This window comes from Solea solea, chromosome 9, assembly GCF_958295425.1.
Source record: "Solea solea chromosome 9, fSolSol10.1, whole genome shotgun sequence".
Lineage (NCBI taxonomy): Eukaryota > Metazoa > Chordata > Actinopteri > Pleuronectiformes > Soleidae > Solea > Solea solea.
In genome coordinates, this window is record NC_081142.1 from 8,628,612 (window position 1) to 8,648,150 (window position 19,539).

At 40.9% G+C, this 19,539-nt stretch overlaps 2 protein-coding genes across 2 annotated transcripts; both read left to right on the plus strand.

Annotated features, from left to right (window-relative positions):
• Window positions 1-6,158: 6,158 nt before the first annotated feature.
• On the plus strand, window positions 6,159-7,549 carry foxe3 (forkhead box E3). The gene has a single exon (XM_058638841.1). It carries the CDS (start codon window positions 6,278-6,280, stop codon window positions 7,547-7,549), a length of 1,272 nt encoding a protein of 423 aa, XP_058494824.1. The 5' UTR covers window positions 6,159-6,277.
• Window positions 7,550-12,006: 4,457 nt separating this feature from the next.
• On the plus strand, window positions 12,007-13,544 carry foxd2 (forkhead box D2). The gene has a single exon (XM_058638519.1). It carries the CDS (start codon window positions 12,268-12,270, stop codon window positions 13,369-13,371), a length of 1,104 nt encoding a protein of 367 aa, XP_058494502.1. The 5' UTR covers window positions 12,007-12,267; the 3' UTR covers window positions 13,372-13,544.
• The last annotated feature ends 5,995 nt before the right edge of the window (window positions 13,545-19,539 follow it).

The window sequence follows — 19,539 nt, forward strand, 5'->3', positions numbered from 1 at the left end:
ACTGGGCACCCTAACATCTGTCCACACAAACATGCAGAGGAAAACTGCAACATCAAGCCTGTAAGTCATGGGAAGTGTTACTTTTGTCACACATATTTTAATTTAGTCTTAGTCTTATATCAATCATTCACATATAATTCATACTCGAGGTATCATAGTCAAGTTTTAGTCAAAAGTTTTTAGTATTTTCTTCAGCACAAAAAACATGAAATTATCTCTGATGATCATTTCAGACTAATACTGTTTCAAACATCATAAACAATGATTAAATGTCACAATTACCTGATAAAAATACACCTGTTGAATGCTTCAATGTAACTTTGCTCATGAGCGTGTACCTGCGTGTGTGTGTGTGTCTCCATCCCATCTGTGTGCATATCTACTTAGTAAATTCTCTTAGCTAAACTTTGCAGGTTGTCTGTGTGTTAACAAGTCTTAAAGAACATAATGGGTGCTGATCCCACCTGTCTGAGCTGGTCTCAACAAATGGAAGGACAATAGGAGGAGAACGGGCGTGGGACTGGGTGGTAAACACTGGTCTGCAGACATGGTGATATAAAACTGTTTGCTTCTGAGTGGGCAGCTAAAAAAGGAGAAATGTATAGTGAGTGTAACAGTTGCATGAGATGAGTAAATGATATAAAGTGAATATTCTGTTTAACACCCAGGTATGGAAACTACTTTTATTCTGACCTTTAGTTTTAATGAATTTTCATGATAAAGGTTGAACACTTGGGCTTGGCGCAACAACAAATTTCTCACAAACACACGTCTGTATTTGTGTGTGTGTCTAAAGGCCGGGTCTCTCTCTCTCTCTCTCTCTCTCAGTGTAATAAAGCCTTCGTTCAAGCTGCTGTGTGACCATGCATGGCTGTCCATCGCTCACCACTAAGCAATGCCAGAGCCAATAGCTGCTTTGAGGTGAACAACTAATGTTGTTTATGAGGATGATATGAGTGTCATCCACTTTTTTTTATGTTCATATTGGCATTTTTTTTTCTCCATAGTATAAATGTGTTATTAGTACAGTAGTTTACACCCAGAGTAAAGGATGAGATTCAGTCCACTGCTGAGAGGCTGAAGTGAAAGAGTGAGAAGTGCATGCTGAAAGACAGAAGTGTGAAAAGACATGGAGTCACTGAATGAAAGTCCTTGTCTCTTCTCTGGACCCACCTCTAATGCCTCTCTCGCTCTCTCGTTCTCTCGCTCTCTCCCTCTCTACTCCGAAACTGTGACGTCTAAAGAAGGATCCATCTATGTCATTGTGACCTCACTGATACTCCACTTTGCCACTTGAGGACATTACAGATTGACAGATACACGAGATGACACACCTGTATTTCATGTTTTGCATGGAGGGAAAGAAAATTGGTATTCAGCCGTGCTAACACGTGTACATTCATGTTAACACAACACAGCCATGCAGCCCACACATCAGACCCTCTTGCCTTTGCGGTAAACTGTTACTCATCACAAGCCAGTCGGCTAGTCTGGTCCACATAGTCTTCCTGGAATGCCTCGCATACACAGAAAAGTTAAAAAAAACATGTTTGCAGCATCTAGCTGGATATCTGAACTGATTACCACACTACCCGAAATTTGATTACTCTGCTTTTGCTCATACAGGCACACGTTATTTATTATTTAATTTGGCATTCAACAACTGATTTGTCGAAGATATAATCTTATGTGGTCATCCGACCATGCATGATCGTATCGATCAAGATCTTAAAATGTCAAGCATCCATTTATTTTTCTCAGATTCAGCAGGGAGAGCATACCATCCATCTTAGTACATAAGTTCCTTTGTGGTTTTGTTGACCTCAGCTCTCAAGAGCAGGCGGGTGTATGATTTCATGTGTTTGCTTTTACTTGTAGTGGGTCTTGCTATGGTAAGTACCTAAGGAAGGACCTAACCAGCCAGACAGACGCTCCTGGTGTTAAGTCATTAAGCTTCTCTCTGTTAGCTCACTGTGGCAGCAGCTGACTATTAGGATCATGCTTACATCTTAGCTTTGTAATATCTGTGTGGCTTTACAGTTTTTATGTTCATTTGAAATGGCAAATTCTGAACAGTGAGGTTGTATCTTACTGTGGGTGAAAGATCTGTTATGAGAATTAACTAAATATACACACAGTCTGGACCACATAGCCTTCCAGGAATGCCTCACATACAACAAAGTCAAAAACCATATTTATCACACTGTCCTACATTTGATAGTCCTGCTTTTGCTCATTGTGGGTGAAAGATATTTTATACACATTAACAAACTACACACACAGAAATAACTATGTGAAGTGAATACTATATTGTGTAAAGAAGAGTTAGACGGGGTTGGCACACAGTTGGTGTAGTGGTTAGCTCTCAGGTTTGCAACCCAGTCGGAACAAGGGCCTTTCTGCATGGAGTTTGCATGTTCTCCCTGTGCGTGTGTGGGTTTTCTCTGGGTTTTGGTTTCCTCCCACAGTCCGAAAACATGCAATATGGGGAGTAGGTAAATTGGACACTCTAAATTGACCATAGGTGTGAGTGTGAGAGTGGATGGTTGTTTGTCTCCATATGTGGCCCTATGTCTGCTGAGATTGGCACCAGCGCCCCCGCGACCCTCATGTGGAGGATAAAATGGTAGAAGATAGATGGATGGAGTTAGATGGGAACACTTATGTCCATACAGAGGTCTGAAAGCAGTCTCAAAGCAACACACAGCCATCATGACCTGAGGCCTTGTCGTTCACCTCATCCATGTGTTGCTCACTTCCTAATTGGTTAATTACTGTGCTTAACTTCAGGGGATGTGACCTCAGCTTGCTGTTCACTTTAGTGGATGAGCCCCGCAGCATGCCCTATAGCTGCAGGTGGTGGATACTGCGGGGGGTTTCATTACATCAGCACAGGACACATGCTTATGTTCATTGAATGAAGAACTAAGCTCTGAGTATATTGTACCAGGTAGACAGTAATGTAGTGAATTCAGAAGGTAACAATAAACAGAGGCACATACAGTAATTACTCAAAAACTGTTTCCATGACACACAAGCAACTTGTTTTTTGAGTGAATGTGTGAGTAAGACGATGGGGACCTTTGCCAGTATATGTCTTCATGTTTATGTGTTAGCATGTGAGTTTTTGAGAATGAAAGATGAACACAATAAAGCAAGCATGACTGGCTCTGTGTGTGTGTGTGTGTGTGTGTGAGAACCATGTCCAGTCCTTTAGCTGGTCAGTGTACCGTGCAGTGCAGGAGTGAGCAGAAGCAGCACAGGCCAGCACAGCTTGGTAATCCCTGCGTTTTCAGGAGCCCTGGCCCGTACTTGATGAGCTTGAGCAAGAAAAAGGTTGCACTCTCTCATCTATTTCTCTCTCCCTCCCTCCATCTCTTTGTCTTTCTCTCTCTCTCTGTTTTATTCCCCCTCTCTTTCTCATGGACCATCCTCCCCCCCTGTCCCTGTCCCCTAGAGCCAGTTTGCAAATGACTGGATTCCAAGTGTTTACTCAGCAACTCCCGGTGTCCCTGTGTCCCTTATATGTCTCAGGTTTTCAAGAGAAAGAGAACCTATGGGCCAGTTTACATCTTTCATGTAGCTTCAACTCATTGTGCATTTACTGTATATACTGTTTCTTGTAAAGCTAAAGGACACACAAACACAAACGCACAAACTCTTATGCCTTTGGTGTTAATCTATCACAGAACCTGAAACCTAAAACCTCTCTTGTTGTTCCTCATTTCTTGACTTCAAGTAAGCACTTCATTTTGTTTGTTGGCATTGCCTTATTTTCACTTAACCACTGGTTCCATGTAACCACTTTCTGCTCTCACCCAGATTGTTTCTGTAATACAGGAAGTTAAAAGCTTGTTTTTCCCCTTTTTATTTGGCATTTTTGGCTCTCTGAAATAGCCTGCAAAATGGAGACAACTGTGTTTTTGCATCATTTTGCGTCATTTAAAGCATATAACCGCAAGTTGTTGCTTAGTTACCTTCGATTCTCCAATACAGTTGTATCTTATAATGGGTTAATTGATGGCCTTCTCAGTACATTGCTGTGTAAAGCTCTTTGCAGGTAGTATAATTTAGAGATATTTGACATTTCCAACCGTTTATCTTTATTTTATGATCCTGATGCGGTTCCCAGCAGCAGCTGCATCCCATTACGTCATGGGCTTGGGGATCCAATATCAGCCAGTCCATAATCATAGTAGCTACTGGGTAGAAATCAAATTTCCCACTGAAATATTCCAAAGCGCATTTTGATGCATGCGTGTGTTATGACCAAAAACTGACCACAGTGCAGGACAAGTGTGGAGGGAGCATTGAGACTCTGTTAGGGAGGTTTGGGAGAAGAGGGGATTAGGTAGAGGCCGCAGGCCCTGGGGCAGAGGGCCCGTTTCCTGGCCTGAGCCCCTGTTTGTCCTGCCTGACCTGACAGCTCTGGGGGCAGATCCTGCTCGGATACAGCTTCGCTCCCACGCCTGTCTGAAGCTGTTAGCCACTGGCTGTGAGTAGCTAGCCAGGCTTAGTGTTGTCTGAGCTGCGGCTGGATCGGAGGGGTCCAGTCATCTCTGTGTGCACGGGGTGGGGGTGTACCAGCGACTTTGTGTTGGTGGAGTGAGGGTGACAAAGAGGCATCGAGTACAGTGGGTGGTTATGACTAATGATTTTTTTTTTTATTCTATAAGCCCTGTCAGAAAGACAAATATCCAGACTATTTGTCTTTAATTAATAACTGACTGGACAAACTGATGATAAGTTAGAGGAAAATTTAACATTTTTTTTACACATTAAAACACATTTAAATTACCAAGGCAGTTATGATGTGAACTGTAATTTGTATTGTTTTGTATTCACTAAATGATTTAATGTTAATGTCTTTGATAAAGTCCATAATCATATTTACACAATTAGACAAACATGCCAAACAAATGGGTCCAAAATCTCAATTTGATTAAGATAGATAAAGACTGTGAGGGCCATGGTATAGGATGCACATCATCATACTAATCAGACTCTTCTCCAACCCATTGTTTTCCACTATTCTGAGGTAATATTTACCACCTGTCAGCATGTCATCAGGCTAATAACTGTTCCTTGTTGGGCTCAACCAGACATAGCATTCACAACATTCCATGATACTTCTCACCATGTTGTGAAAAGCATTCACCTCCCTGTATATCTTACTAAATAATCTATTAGAAGCACTATCATGTGCTTGTGTTTAAAGGGTGTTGTCTGCAATTGTGGGCAAAGGAGTGTTTTGACTTCAAAATCCATAAGACAACTCCTCTTCTCTCTGGCCAGGGGACTGTTTGATTATCACTCTCCAAAAATGAAAATGAAATGAAGGGATATTTACTTTTCTTCCCCAAAAGCTTTGATAGCTCAATTGCTTGTTTTCAGTGGCTTGTTATTATTTTTCAATTGGTGGATTGGCTGTTTGGTTTGGAGTGGTACAGATCGGCTCTGTACGTGTTGTTTCTGCCCTGGATATACACGGCGCTGTGAGTGAAAGCCCAGAGAGAACAGCAGCGCGACAGAGTCAGAGAGATAGAGAGAGGGTCATCAGTGAATCTCTGTTGGTGTCTACATACAACAGTGCTGCACAATGGCATTCCCACATCTCTAAATTATCCGGGTCAACCCATGAATTCTCTATGGGGACTATTACAAAAGGACTTAGTATAAATCCAAAATTCAAATCATGTTAGATTGGGGGTATAGGGCAGAAAATGTGCTGTAAATAATTTACAGGAGTTCACAGGCTTTAACTGTGACAATTCCCAATGATTTTTCAGTGTGAGAAAATACTGTGAAGTTATAGTAAAATGCTGCTAAAATACCTTAAACTGAAGAAGAAAGAAATAGTTAACTGTAAGGACACAAATTAGCTGCAAACGTATAATTCAATGGACAATACTGTGAACAGTCAGATGTTTAACTGAAACATACTTCAAATGCAACATCATGTCATACTCATATTACAGGACAATTTCAGTTCTTATGGGTCAGAGAATAAAACATTTTCTTTTCTGGGATTTATCCTCTTGCCTCCATCGTCACTATTCAGCCAGTGGCGTCATTCGTGCCCTGCCTTATAAAACTGTCAACGCCTGCCTCTCACCTGGACTTACACACACCACACACACACACTAGGGCAGGACAGGGGCTACTGTTGGCCAGAGCAGTGGACCAGCCACAGGTGAAACACACTTTTTGTACAATTATTTCTCTACAAAAGTTGATCATTTCGACAAAAACAAGACCAAACGCACTTGTTTCTTTTATGAATCTGGCAAACTACTCTTACTTCTCTGGCATGTGCAACATGACCGCAGAGACGCAGCACTCGCCTGCAGAGACAAGTCCTGTTGTCTTGTCTCCAAATATGAGCTTGGATTCTCCGCTGCCGCCTCTGATGATGCAGCAGGCCCGGTCAAAGGACAACGTTCTGATCAAGTCTGAGCCAAGAGGAAACGGTCCCAGCGCGGACGATGGAGCCGCTCTGGGCCAGACTGAGGAGCACCTGCCCATAGGCAGCCGCCGGAGGAAGAGGCCCGTGCAGAGGGGGAAACCTCCCTACAGCTACATCGCTCTCATCGCTATGGCCGTCGCCAATTCCCCCGAGAGGAAGCTCACCCTGGGGGGCATCTACAAGTTCATCATGGAGCGTTTCCCTTTCTACAGGGAGAACTCAAAGAAGTGGCAGAACTCCATCCGCCACAACCTCACCCTCAATGACTGCTTTGTGAAGATCCCACGGGAGCCCGGCAGACCAGGCAAAGGCAACTACTGGACACTGGACCCCGCAGCTGAGGACATGTTTGACAACGGGAGCTTTTTGAGGAGGAGGAAGAGGTTCAAGCGCACAGATGTGAGCACGTACCCCGGGTACATGCAGAGCTCCAGCGCCTTTACGCCAACCCCAATGGGCAGGCCCTCGTACCCAAACACCATTTACGCAGGAATAGGCTCTGGTTATGGGTCTCATCTGACAGCCACGTCGTCCCCACACCATCCTGCCATGCTGCATCACTACCAGACATCAGCCGGGGTCGGACAAGGACAGCCACGCATGTTCAGCATCGACAACATCATCAGTCAGCAGACGGTGTTGCAGAGCGGCCCGGTGCCGGATCTCAGCTGTCAAGCGCTGCAGGGGCTGAGTGGCGGTGACCTGCAGGGCACCATGACCTCCAGCTGCTCGGTGACCGGCGCAGACCCGTCTGCGTGCTTCCAGAGTCAGACTTCAGTCAACCCATCAACGAACATGCAGAGTAGAAACAGTGGAAATATCACATCCAATCTGGTGCCTGGGTACTCGTACTCCTCCTCGGCCTCTCCTCCAAATCTGTCCACGATGACTCAGTCAGGTTTTTCCCCAGGGGGCTCTCAGGTTTACTGCCCGGGTAACCGGCTCTCTCTGCCTGCGCTACGCCCAGGCTCCTGCGCCGAGCACACGGAGCAGCTGCTGGGCCTCTCCAGCCCCATCAACTCTTACAACAACACCTACATGAGACAAGCCAACTTTGCATCAGGATTAGACCGCTATATGTGAGACTAATACACACATGTAAAACAATTACACAAATATAGGCTCATCACAGTCACATATTTAGGAAATATGCGCACAGTGTCCACGTAAATGAAATATTAGAATATGGTACTATATTAATGACTCACTACTGTCACCACATGATGAGGATTAGTTTTGGCCAAAATTAGAAACGAAATGACTAAAAAAATGACTCATGCAATACGCATTCAAAAGCTGCAAAGCCATGATTCGACACATTCCATGACTGTATGTTGTTGTTGTTTTTTTTTACTGTGACATGTTTCGTTCACATTCCTTTATGTCAGAGTTTAAATTTGTTCCTTAAACATTTAAGTTGCTGTTTGTCATGTAAATAGTTTGACGTTATCTTTAATAAAATACATGTTGTAATGGCGAGAAGAGATGGTCTCAAATAAATCCATTGTCTTGGTAATTTAAATGTGTTTGATATATATATATTTTTAATATGTTTTATAAGTTCCAAAGAGTGAGCGAGTTATTCTGTTGGGTTTTATTTTCATAGTAGCCACCTTCGTTTGTGTAATATTTTTTATTCTGTATTAAAAGCAAAACATATTCATATTCAACAGAAATGCTTTAATCTTTGCAGATTAGTCAAAACTAACAGAGTAAAAAGAATAATTTGTGTCTTTATTTTAAATAAATCACATATTTTTTATTGTTATTATTGTTATTATTATTATTATCATTATTGTTATTATTCTTAATTAATTCATGTTCCCTTTGCTTGGTCGTTTTTTTTTATCTTCTTTTCATGCACATATATGTACTATTTTACATAGTTAGAGATTCACATTATCATTTCAATGCTCACTGGTGTTTTTAATGAACCAACACACATCTACTGATTATTAACTGGTTAATAAACTACTCACCAAGAACTTTAAAAAAAAAACAAACAAAAAAAACTTGTAATTAATTATCTTAGTGAAGATTTCAGCAAATTTCCATTGAACAATCATCAACTGGACAATATTAGTGAAGCCTGAGAGTTGCTTCTGCTGGTTAAAGGTGCTTCATTTTACATTTTCTATGGTGGTCACACCGGACGACTACACTGGGGTACATTTAAAAGTTTAAAGTAAAACTAAACACAAATAAATGCAAGTCATAGAAATGATGATTTGGGTGAAAACATACAACATAATGCACATAATCACTATTGTATAATACAACTAAAATATCCAACAGGTGATTTGTTCTGCCCTTCAGTAATTCTCAAACATTTGAGGTTTTTTTTGCTTTGTTGTCTCAGTTGTCAAACATTTACAGGCTGGCAGAAGTTGCTGGTGGTCAGTCTGTTGCAATAAATATTATCATATTAAACTCCACTGCCTTATCCAGTATGATATTACTCAGAGGAGGACATGGAGCAAACAGTTGCTCCATGTTTGACATGTCCACCACTAGAAGGAAGCAAAGTCCAGAGATGTTGAGTTCAGTGTGATGGTGTCCACTTATCTGAATAACAGAGTCTCCATTAACCTTTTTAACAAATATTTTTTCTCGTGTAACTCCAGAATGACTCATAGTCAACGGCTGTAGATCCAGTGTGTTTAGCAGGAATTAATAAAACAAAGTTGCTGAGAAACAGTGCTTCAAAGATACTCCTTCTTGGCTTTGGAGTTTTGGATCATAGTCTCACTGCTGCCACTTGTTGGCTGGAAGTTTTAGATGCTGCTATTTAATACTTAGAGCTCCACTGACGTATAATGAGTCACTAAACCACTATGGAATAGTAAGGGTGATAAAACAATTTTGAAACATAAAACACTTTAAAATAAAATATAAAGCTTGGGATACAGGGGTGAGAAGGGGGCGTGATAGTCACAGGAGGGTATTATTGATTTATGTTCAGTTTAAATTGGTCATTTTCTGCTATTTTCTGTTCGGTCCATGGTCTTTTCTATGTGATGTGAGTATTTCAAGTAGTTTATTAAAAATGATTATAAATATTATTAGCCCTAGTTATGAAGCAGGGTGGGATTTGATAAATCTAGACTTCTTCCTGCTCTTTTTGAACACATGTCAACCTGTGTTAAGTTTATTTTATATACTGTATCTTTTTCTTCTTTCATTGATGTTTTGTTAATTCTTGTTGACCCAAATTCAAATAAAACTCTCAAATCAATCAATCCAATCCAGTTCTTTTCATGTATTTCACCCTTGTGTTTAGGCCAATCTGATCAGCAGGTTTAGAGCCCTGATGCCTGGTTTAAACAGTTTATTGACCTGACTTGGTTCATCCCTCTCTCCCTTTTTCAGAATAAGATAAGACATGCTTTATTAAAGCGTGTAGGAATATTCAGCCATCACAAAATAGAAAAGACAGTAGATGAAGTGCACATTTCAGTCCAGTGGAAGCGTCACTGTTTTTTCATTTATGTCATTTCATTGTCTCATAGACAACAGCAGAGGGCGCCTCGACACCACAAACTTCGCTAACAAGAAATCAACTCGTTTTAGGCAAATCACGGCTCATTTAACCAAAACTTGAAAAACATCACATTTTTAATGATAATTACAAAATGGCTAATTAAAATAAACAACATCGACTATTTAGCCACATGTCATAACACTAATTACATGCATCTGCTTGACCATAATCAGCAACGTTGGAACGACGCTTATAATAATTATGATAATGATAGTGATAATGATAACAACAACAACAACAATAATAATAATAATAATAATGATGATAATATTAATAATAATAATACCAATACTAATACATGAATACTAACACGCAAAACATATTTGAATGGGTCATCTAGTATTTGATTAACTGACTGTCAGATACAACGGTGAGGTTCACAACAGCATGAATAAGCATGAAAAGCATCGACATAAAAAGGATTTTAAAAAGTATACATATTATGTTCTCTGTTGTTTAAGGCAGAAGATAAACAAATGCACGAGATCCTCACATATACAGGAATTACTTTACAGAAGAATGAATTAAATGATGTGTTAAATGGATGAGACCTGGGGGAAAGTAAGGTATGTGAGGTGGTGGTGCAACATCCGTTTTTAATATTGTTTATACTGCACAAAACTGTTATTTTCCAACTATTACATAATGGTTTATTATTGTCGTAAATACTGTAAAGTGTTACCCTCTAAAAAAAAAAGTCTGCTCGACCTATAGAAGATGAATGAGGTGCTGATGCAAAGCCATTACAAGCATTTGTTAATGAGGTGAAATGTCAAAATAAGCTTCACAAATGACAGACACATGACATTGTTTAATTTGCTGGCCTTTCAAAGACAAACTGGAGCAGGTGACCCCGCATTTGTGCACCCGGGGTGAATTAATCAGGAAAACGTAGGTGAATAATATTGTGATTTCCTGACAAGGAAAACATAAAAAGCATGTGAATGAAAGCAACTGATCAAAACCTCTATGAATGAATTTAAATTAATCAATTCGTTGCACAATGTCAGTTCAATTATTATAAAATGTTTACAGAGTCACGAGTTTAAAGTGACACAGAAATGACAAACATCAATTAAACGTCCAACAAAAGTGTGGATAATCCTGTTTTAGTGGATAACATGACGAACACTTTTGACGTTTTAAATAATAATAATAATGATGATAATAACAGTACTAATAATAATTGTTTTTAATTGTCCTGCATTATCACTTATCTTCTTCTGATCGCATGCAAAACATTTGAAATCTTCAACAATGTCGCATTGTGTTTTGGGGCTGGAAAACAAAGACATCGGCCATCATCGTCATCATGTGTAAGTTATATTTGTCACTCACCCACACTGCAAATAAATAAACAAAAAAATAAATTTCTAAACGTGTTTAGAAATGAACGCATTTAAATGGAATAAGATGGAAATGTAATATTTTATAATGGTCAGCGTTGAATGTCTTTATGATGCATTTATTTTTAAATACTTTACAATGAGATTATATTATTCTATATTATTATTCAAGTGCAAACAAAAAAAAAAAGATGTGCACATATTCAAATGAAAACTTGAACTCCTCAAACTATTTCATAAACGTCACAAAAATATATAGAATATAAAAATATAAAGCGCGCATGCTTTTCTTATTTGTATTTATTTATTTGTGAGCTCGAGACAGAAGAGCAGACGTTACTTTTTCCTTTTTTTGCACGGCAATCTCGTCCAGTTTCTGGTAACAGTGACTCAAGGACCACGTGATCAGCGTGGTCCTATAAATACCTTTTGAGAGCTAAGAGGGATAGTGTGACAGCCTGGCCGGATACCTACCCAATCCCGTGCGTAAAAGATATTTTGGAGAGATAGCTGGATATCTAAAAGTAGCTTTATAAATGACCCGCAACAAAAACTGATCGCGGGGGAATCAAAGACAACTGAAGTGTATATCGGTACAAGATCGATGATTTGTGACTCTTTCTTTTACGCCTGAAAACAAGAAGTTGTCTGCTGGATCAGAAGCTCGCGCAGACCTGCTTGACCAACCTCGGACGACCCGGAGTCGCCAAAGCCACAGGTCAAAGAGTTATTTCTCCTTTTTTTAAAAAAAAAATAGATTCTAGCTATGTGTGCATTCAATAGTTGGAGATAAAACTGCAGCAAAAGGCTGGTGTGGTTGTTCGGGGGAGAGGGGGAGTTTTAGTGCGCGCCTCACCGGACCACAGGAGGAGGAAATCTGGGAGAGAGGGGGAAGAGAAGCGGCGTCTCCAAGGATGACTTTAGGGACGGATATGTCCGACAGCTCTGCATTGTCCGAAGATGTGGACATCGATGTAGTCGGGGGTGACATATCCGTTGGAAAGGACGGAAAGTATATTCACCACGAGTTCAACTTGGACAATGACTCCGACGACAATTACTCACAGAACGCAGCAGAGAGGAGCTCCTCTCCCGGGCTCAGCAGCTCCGACTGCCCGTCAGAGCAGATGGGATCCGGCACAGAGGCGGGGACCGTGATTGGGGACAAACCCAGAAAAAGTGCACTTGTGAAGCCACCCTACTCTTACATCGCCCTTATCACCATGTCGATCCTGCAGAGCCCCAAGAAACGCCTCACTCTAAGTGAGATCTGCGAATTCATCAGCAACAGATTCCCTTACTACAGGGAGAAATTCCCCGCGTGGCAAAACTCAATTCGTCACAATCTCTCCCTGAACGACTGCTTCGTGAAAATCCCACGAGAGCCCGGCAACCCCGGCAAGGGCAACTACTGGACCCTCGACCCGGATTCCGCAGACATGTTCGACAACGGCAGCTTCTTGCGCAGGAGAAAGCGCTTCAAGAGGCATCAAGCGAACGAAATCCTCAGGGACGCCGGTGGTTTCTTACCCGGGTTTGGATACGGGCCGTATGGATACAACTATGGACTTCAGCTGCAGAACTTTCACGCAGCTCACAACCCGTATCACCCACACCACGCAGGTGGTGCATTCCCGTTTTCTAACGCGCCCTGCACCTTGTCTTCATCGGCCACGATATTCCCGGCGCCTCATCCGCTGCCTTCTCTTTTGGGCGCTGATTTAAGAAAGCCCTTTTACCCGCAACTCAGCCCTTCTCTGCCGCTTCTCAAGACGGACTCCAGTGCCCCGAACCGGCCTTCTTTCTCCATTGACAATATCATCGGTGCGGCCAACTCAGCCGCCTCCTCCTACAGCGCGCAGCCGGGCAGCCAGGCTCACATCCTGGCCATGCTGACCCCAGCACTGGCCTCTGCTTCAGGTCATTTGAACCTGTCACAGGACAGCGTATTACACCCTGGGCCACAGACTGAGACTTTTCGCAGCAAAACCCCGAACATGAACACTTGTCCTTTTTAAAAAAGAAAACACAATTTATTAAAAATTAAAAAAGCCGGTTATGGCGCTGTCGTATGTAAAGCTATAGGCTGAACACGCTCTCCCCGTTTGTTCACAATGTCAGTGGAGAGAAAAGGTTTATTTATGGTTTGTAAATATGCGTATAATATTGAGAAACAAAATGACAAACTGCTCTTTTTTCCCCTCGAACAATGCTGGCCTGAAATTTACCATGTGGCCTTCATTTGTCAGTGGAAAGAAAATACAAATGATCCTGTTATTTTATAAGTTAAATGTGTCACCCATGGTTGTGGGATGATTTTTTTTAAAATATAGATATAATTGAGAATTTAATTATGATTTATGTTGTTTTAAATTCGTGCGTCGTGAGATACTGTTGTTGTTGTTGACTTGTACAGGCTAGAGACACGGCAAACTCAGGTTTTCTTAGAAAGCACATGGAGATTGGGGAGGTGGGTGTCTGACACAAACAACATTTCCCATCCCACCCTCTCCTACAATCTTCTACAAGGTGAATTTGTGTCAATATGGTTTCAGGTTGCTGGACAGTAGGCTATGTGGTTTTTGGTATATACAAACAGGAGCGCATTACCTCTCTCCCAACCTTTAATTGTTGTTCGTTCTTATCTATTTCACAACTGAATCTGTGAAACATACAGTATGTCACGTGTTGCCAATATAGACAGAGAAAGAAAGAAACAGCTCAATGTTCATAGGTCATTTTGTTGTAATGACAAGAATAATAAATGTTTGTGAATTTGAAAAAAAAAATGAAAATCGTTAATTTTATTATTTTAATTATCTATCTTTTTATACAGTTGATGTTTACCCCCTTTGGAGAAAAACAATAATCTAGATTAAAAAACAGCAGCATATGCGATGACTGAATTGAAATCAGAATATTTTTGTTTCAAATTGAAAGGTCTCTTATAATGTGTCAGGATTCAATTTTTAATCAGTTGGATTCCCCTCTTTCTTTGACAGTTAACACAAATTTATGATTTTTCCAAGAACATATAATAAATTAATTATAATTAATTAATCAAAGTGGATCACACATATTCAATTAAAAAAAACACCAAAACGTTTTTGTCCTTTGACAAAATTCAGTTTAAATATTTCAAACACAGACTGATGTGTGTAACAGAATATCACGCCACAGTGGGCGAGGATTCCTCTTGTGTGGCTCTCGCTCGCTTGTAAAGGACCATTTTCCATGCACTTTACAAAGGCCCTAAATGAATGGGGACGTTAACGGGCCTCGGCGGTGCGTAATTGAAAGTGAACAAGGATATACCCACGCTCTTTTGGGCTTTCGTTGCTAATTTGTAGCAGCATTTTTCACCAGGTTCCTAATCCACCATAATGCGTCTTTTGGGCCGTTTGTTGATGTTGTCAGTGCGGAGCCTCAGGCCCGAGGGAGTGAATGTGCGCACAGTGAGCGGTCCCCATGTGAGTCCAGCCACACACACACACACACGAGCACGCACACAGGCGCGCGCGCACACACACACACATTTATAGAGCCTGAAAAGCAATCTTCTCAAAGGGCCCTCGCTTTGCTCCGCTTTCATGTCGCCTGTGTTGTCTCGAGAAATATATAAAAGACGCAGTGGGACTCGCCCGGTCACAGAAAACAGACCTATTGGTCTTTTTTTCAGAGTTGCTGGAGCACATGTTTCCAGACAGAAAGGGTGAAAAGCTTTTTTTTTCTTTTTTTTTAAAAAAACAACAAAAAAACAACAAAACAAAACAAAAACACCAGATCTGTGTGCAAACGGGTAAATTAGTTTGTGGGTCTTTTGACAGATGATTATTACAGATGAGGCGTGGGAGGGCTGACTCTTCTGTTTTCCCTCAGCGCAGCTCACTGAAAGTCTTTGAAACGAAAACGAACACATGACTACTTTTCTTTACGCGCAGCCAGCCTCTATCACCCGCCGCCCCCCGTTAGTGCAAATTGGGCAATTGAGAAATATATCGCATCAGGAGTTTGACAGACAATTTTGATTAGAGCTGCTGTATCCGTGACGTTAATTGATATCCTGGACGTATATAATTAGCGCAGTAAACGAGGTAGAAAGAAGCATTAGCACACTATTGAAGTTTTCTCTGCACAGCCGCTCCTGACAGGGAGTCATTACGCACCGCATCAGTCCATTAAAATCCACATGAAGCGTTTTGCCGAGCTGTTAAAAGAACCATTCAAGTAGCGGCAGGGACGAAAACTAAGCCAATAAAACATCACACACAGACACACACAGGCACACACGCACACACACACACACGGTCAGTGTTTATGTCAGAGACTTGGCCTCAAGAGTTAACAAATACAAGAACACACTCACTCACTCACACACACACATTTGCCCAGCAGTCGTATTGAGGACACTCAGACATAATGCATTCCCTAATCCCTTCTTACCCTAACCTTAACCACCACAACTAAAGGCCTAACCCTGTCCCTTAAACAGGGACCCAACCTAAACCCAACTCTAACCCTGACTCTAAAAACCAAACCCTCAGAACGTGAGGACCAGCCAATCTGACCTTACACACAACAAGTGAATTCAGTCCCCAAAAACAAGAATAATGTCTACCACACACACCAGTGGCGTTAACAGACATTTCAGGGGCTAGGGGCTAATAAAAATAAACAAAACAGCTGAAAATTAATTTCAATAATGATACAGTTGCATCTATCTTATTTGAGAATAAATACAATATAAAACTAGAGGAATAAATTAATAAATACACTTTCACACACACACACACACACACACAGTAAACTGTTCGTGTCTGCTGTTAGTAAGATTACAGGCCTGTGACCAGAATAGACCTGGGAAAACCTGCTCTTCCTCAAACCACCACACTGAACACGTTAGACATCCGGAACGTCACTTTTAATCACCCACTGTGTAGAAGTCTTGATGAGACGTCATCATCACCGCTTATTGACAAGATTGATTAGAGAGCGTCTGTCACTGACAGACCACACACACACACAGTCAGTCTGTGTTGCAGCGTCTTTACATAATATGGCATCACGACATGTGTCATTTTTAACCTGACAGGTTGTAACAGCAAAAATGACTCAACAGTGAACAAAAACACATGTATACATTTCAAGGCATTTCCTATTATCCTCCTAAAAGCTTTGGGCGTGAGCACAATTAAAGCCCTATTATTTGCTTCTGTAATTAATTTATAAACTTAGATGTTCAAACTAATTTTAATGCCTTATTTTTGATTCCAGTATCATTCTGTTAGGATTCACCGGAAAACTAGTGGTAATATTATTTTTATTGTTATTATTATTACTACTATTTAACATGTGAATTTACTGCAAATAACATGAAGTTTGTGGTCGATGCATCTCGCAACACTGTGTGTGTGTGTGTGTGTGTATTTGTCATGATGGTTTTCAGCATGAAAGAAAAAACGATTATATTCTGCATGCTGTACTAAAATGAGGGAGACGCTCGGTTGCTGAAACGGTTGAGACATTCTTCACGAAGAGAATTTATAATATAATATAATATAATATAATATAATATAATATAATATAATATAATATAATATAATATAATATAATATAATAATCAGATTAACCTTGTGGTTATGTGTCCTTGAATTTAACCAAATCAATTCATTATGGCTTAGAGATGTGGTCAGTAGACAAAGGAAAGGACAGGTGCAATGGCACATTTAAGTGGCCCTTTACAAAAGGACTCATAGGCTTCATTATAACAGCTTTTACTTTTTTTCTGTCGCTAACTTTAAGTGACAAAAGCAGTTTTTAGATTTCGACTTTAGTTTCATGTGAGTATCAAAACAAAGACACACGAGGAAGGATAAAGTCTCACAGACGTGTCTTACTGGTTATTCATGAAAAAACTAAGGCTCAATTTTACAAACCGCCTCTGGCTTGGACATCAGATCTCTCTCTCTTTCTCTGTCGTTGTGGATCAAACTGAACCAAACTGATCCTCCTCGTGCAGTTTTTTTGGATAGTGTGCGCGTTTGCTGCAACGGCTATACAGTTTAACCTACAACGAGAAACATAATTTTAACTGAACATGTTACAAATTTTACAACATATGCGTTTCCTCTAGCTGTCTCTGTGTGTTTTTGTGCGCGCGACAGACGAGCCTGCTCCCCCCCCCGCAGAGGAATGTTGGCCCGCCCGTGGCTCCCCGGCCTGGAGGAGAGGAGGAGAGGAGAGCAGAGGAGAGGAGAGCCGCGCGGCACTGGCTGCACCGCGGCTATAAATCACAGCCTCCCCTCGCTGCTCGCCGTCTCCCTCCACAGCCTCCGTGTTTTTGCAGCAGAGAGAAGAATCCTTCGCTTAATTAATTTAGAATGTGTAAATAAACGGAGGACAGTGAACTCCCCATCATCTCTGGAAACACAATATTAACTTTGGCCCATCTCCGCCTCGCCGTCTCTTGCGCACTAAACGAACACCTGCTGCAGGAAAAAAATAGAGGGCGCGCGCACACACACGCGCGCGCAATGTATCACTACAGGAGTATTAATGACTTCAAGATCCCAAGAATATGATGTGCAGAGGTGTTGGTGATGCTTCACTTGTTATTTCGAAGAGTTGAGTCCTGTATTTATTGTAAACTATTGTAAATTTTAATTTGAAAAATATACTTTATGAAAAGTGATTGTTCCACGTTATAAAACCTGCCATTGAAGCTGCAATCACTACACTTGTGCGCACATTTTTAACCGCTTATTCACCTGACATCATACAACAAGAAATTCCTCTTCCTTTTTTCCTCCAGTCAGACCGCACCGCAGTTTATGGAGTACACGTCGCTCTATGTGACAATGACAACATGCAGACATTCTCGTGCACACGCGATCTCGTGCTCTAACTTTCCACCCAAACGCGGTGATTACAGATCAGACCGATCAGCCACATGATCACAATTACGCACAAAAACAGTGGGATCTGTCAGGCTCCAAAAGTATAGATGGGCTATAGAACACGTAAGGCATGTCCTCATCTATTAAACAAGACGAGCTGTACACACGCCAGGAGATAATAGGGAGAACTGCAGAGAGCAGAACTGCATCAATCGGACTGGAAGACAGCGATGAAAACATGACTGGTGACAAGTCAGTAATGGCGAACAATTTAAAACCAAACTCCTACTGTAAATCATTCTTTATATGGACACAATCTCAGATTTATAATTGCATTTACTCAGTGCAACTAAACTAAATGCTTTATAGCATCTTACTCACATTGGGCAACATGAATGTGCATGAATACATGTCTGCTCTTTTATTTTTTAATATAGTATTTCATACATTTTCATTTTCATGTGGCTCACAGCGTCAATTTCTATTAAACAATTTCCAATTTGATCTGTAATGTGTGTGAGATGACCTTTTAATGGAAACATCTTGAATCATTTGAATTAGTGTATGGTTATTGGAATATGATTATTGCAAGCACAATATTTATCACTTTGTAGTTTTATTTTACTTTTCAGTTCATATAGAGTGGGTGCCCTTTTCCCCCCACTTGAGCCCCTGCCCCCTAAAATGTCTGTGCACGCCACTGCTGGACCCCAGGACAGTCTTATCAACCTGTGCTGGTTTGGCTTCACTAAAAGATGATCAGTGTGCAGCAGCTTTGCTCTGTTGCTTTGATAGAGTGGCGCAGCTGCAGTTGGTTGCTCTCACTTGTGTCATTTTTGCGGGCGCTTTTACAGATTCTTCCATTTGACCTCTGATGCCAGCGCATTATTAGACTCACAGCCAGGATCAAATGCGATTAATGACAGCGGTCAGACCCATTTGTAATTCTCCTTAATTATTGATTATATTGCAATTCAAGCGTTATTACCTCGCCACTTAAAAAACCCCAACTGCTTTTAAACAAACAAAAATGCGTGTCATGAAATTAATTATTTACTCTCTGAGGCGGAAAATTCAGAACTCGGTTTATTTGTTTATAAGTAACCTTTCACAAACACAAAGTGGTTTACAATAAGATATTTACACATATTAACACTTTTAAATAATAAAAGCAAGTGTCAATAAATATGTCCACAGTGAACTCTCTGAACCTGAATGTCCTCTTATCTGATCCCCAAAACCAAAAGAATTTTCGCTTTTTAAATTGTTTTTTATATAAAGTAAAACTGA

Excerpts from the sequence above, each read along its gene's own strand:
- foxe3 (XM_058638841.1), top strand. The coding sequence starts at position 6,278 with ATGAATCTGGCAAACTACTCTTACTTCTCTGGCATGTGCAACATGACC.
- foxd2 (XM_058638519.1), top strand. The coding sequence starts at position 12,268 with ATGACTTTAGGGACGGATATGTCCGACAGCTCTGCATTGTCCGAAGAT.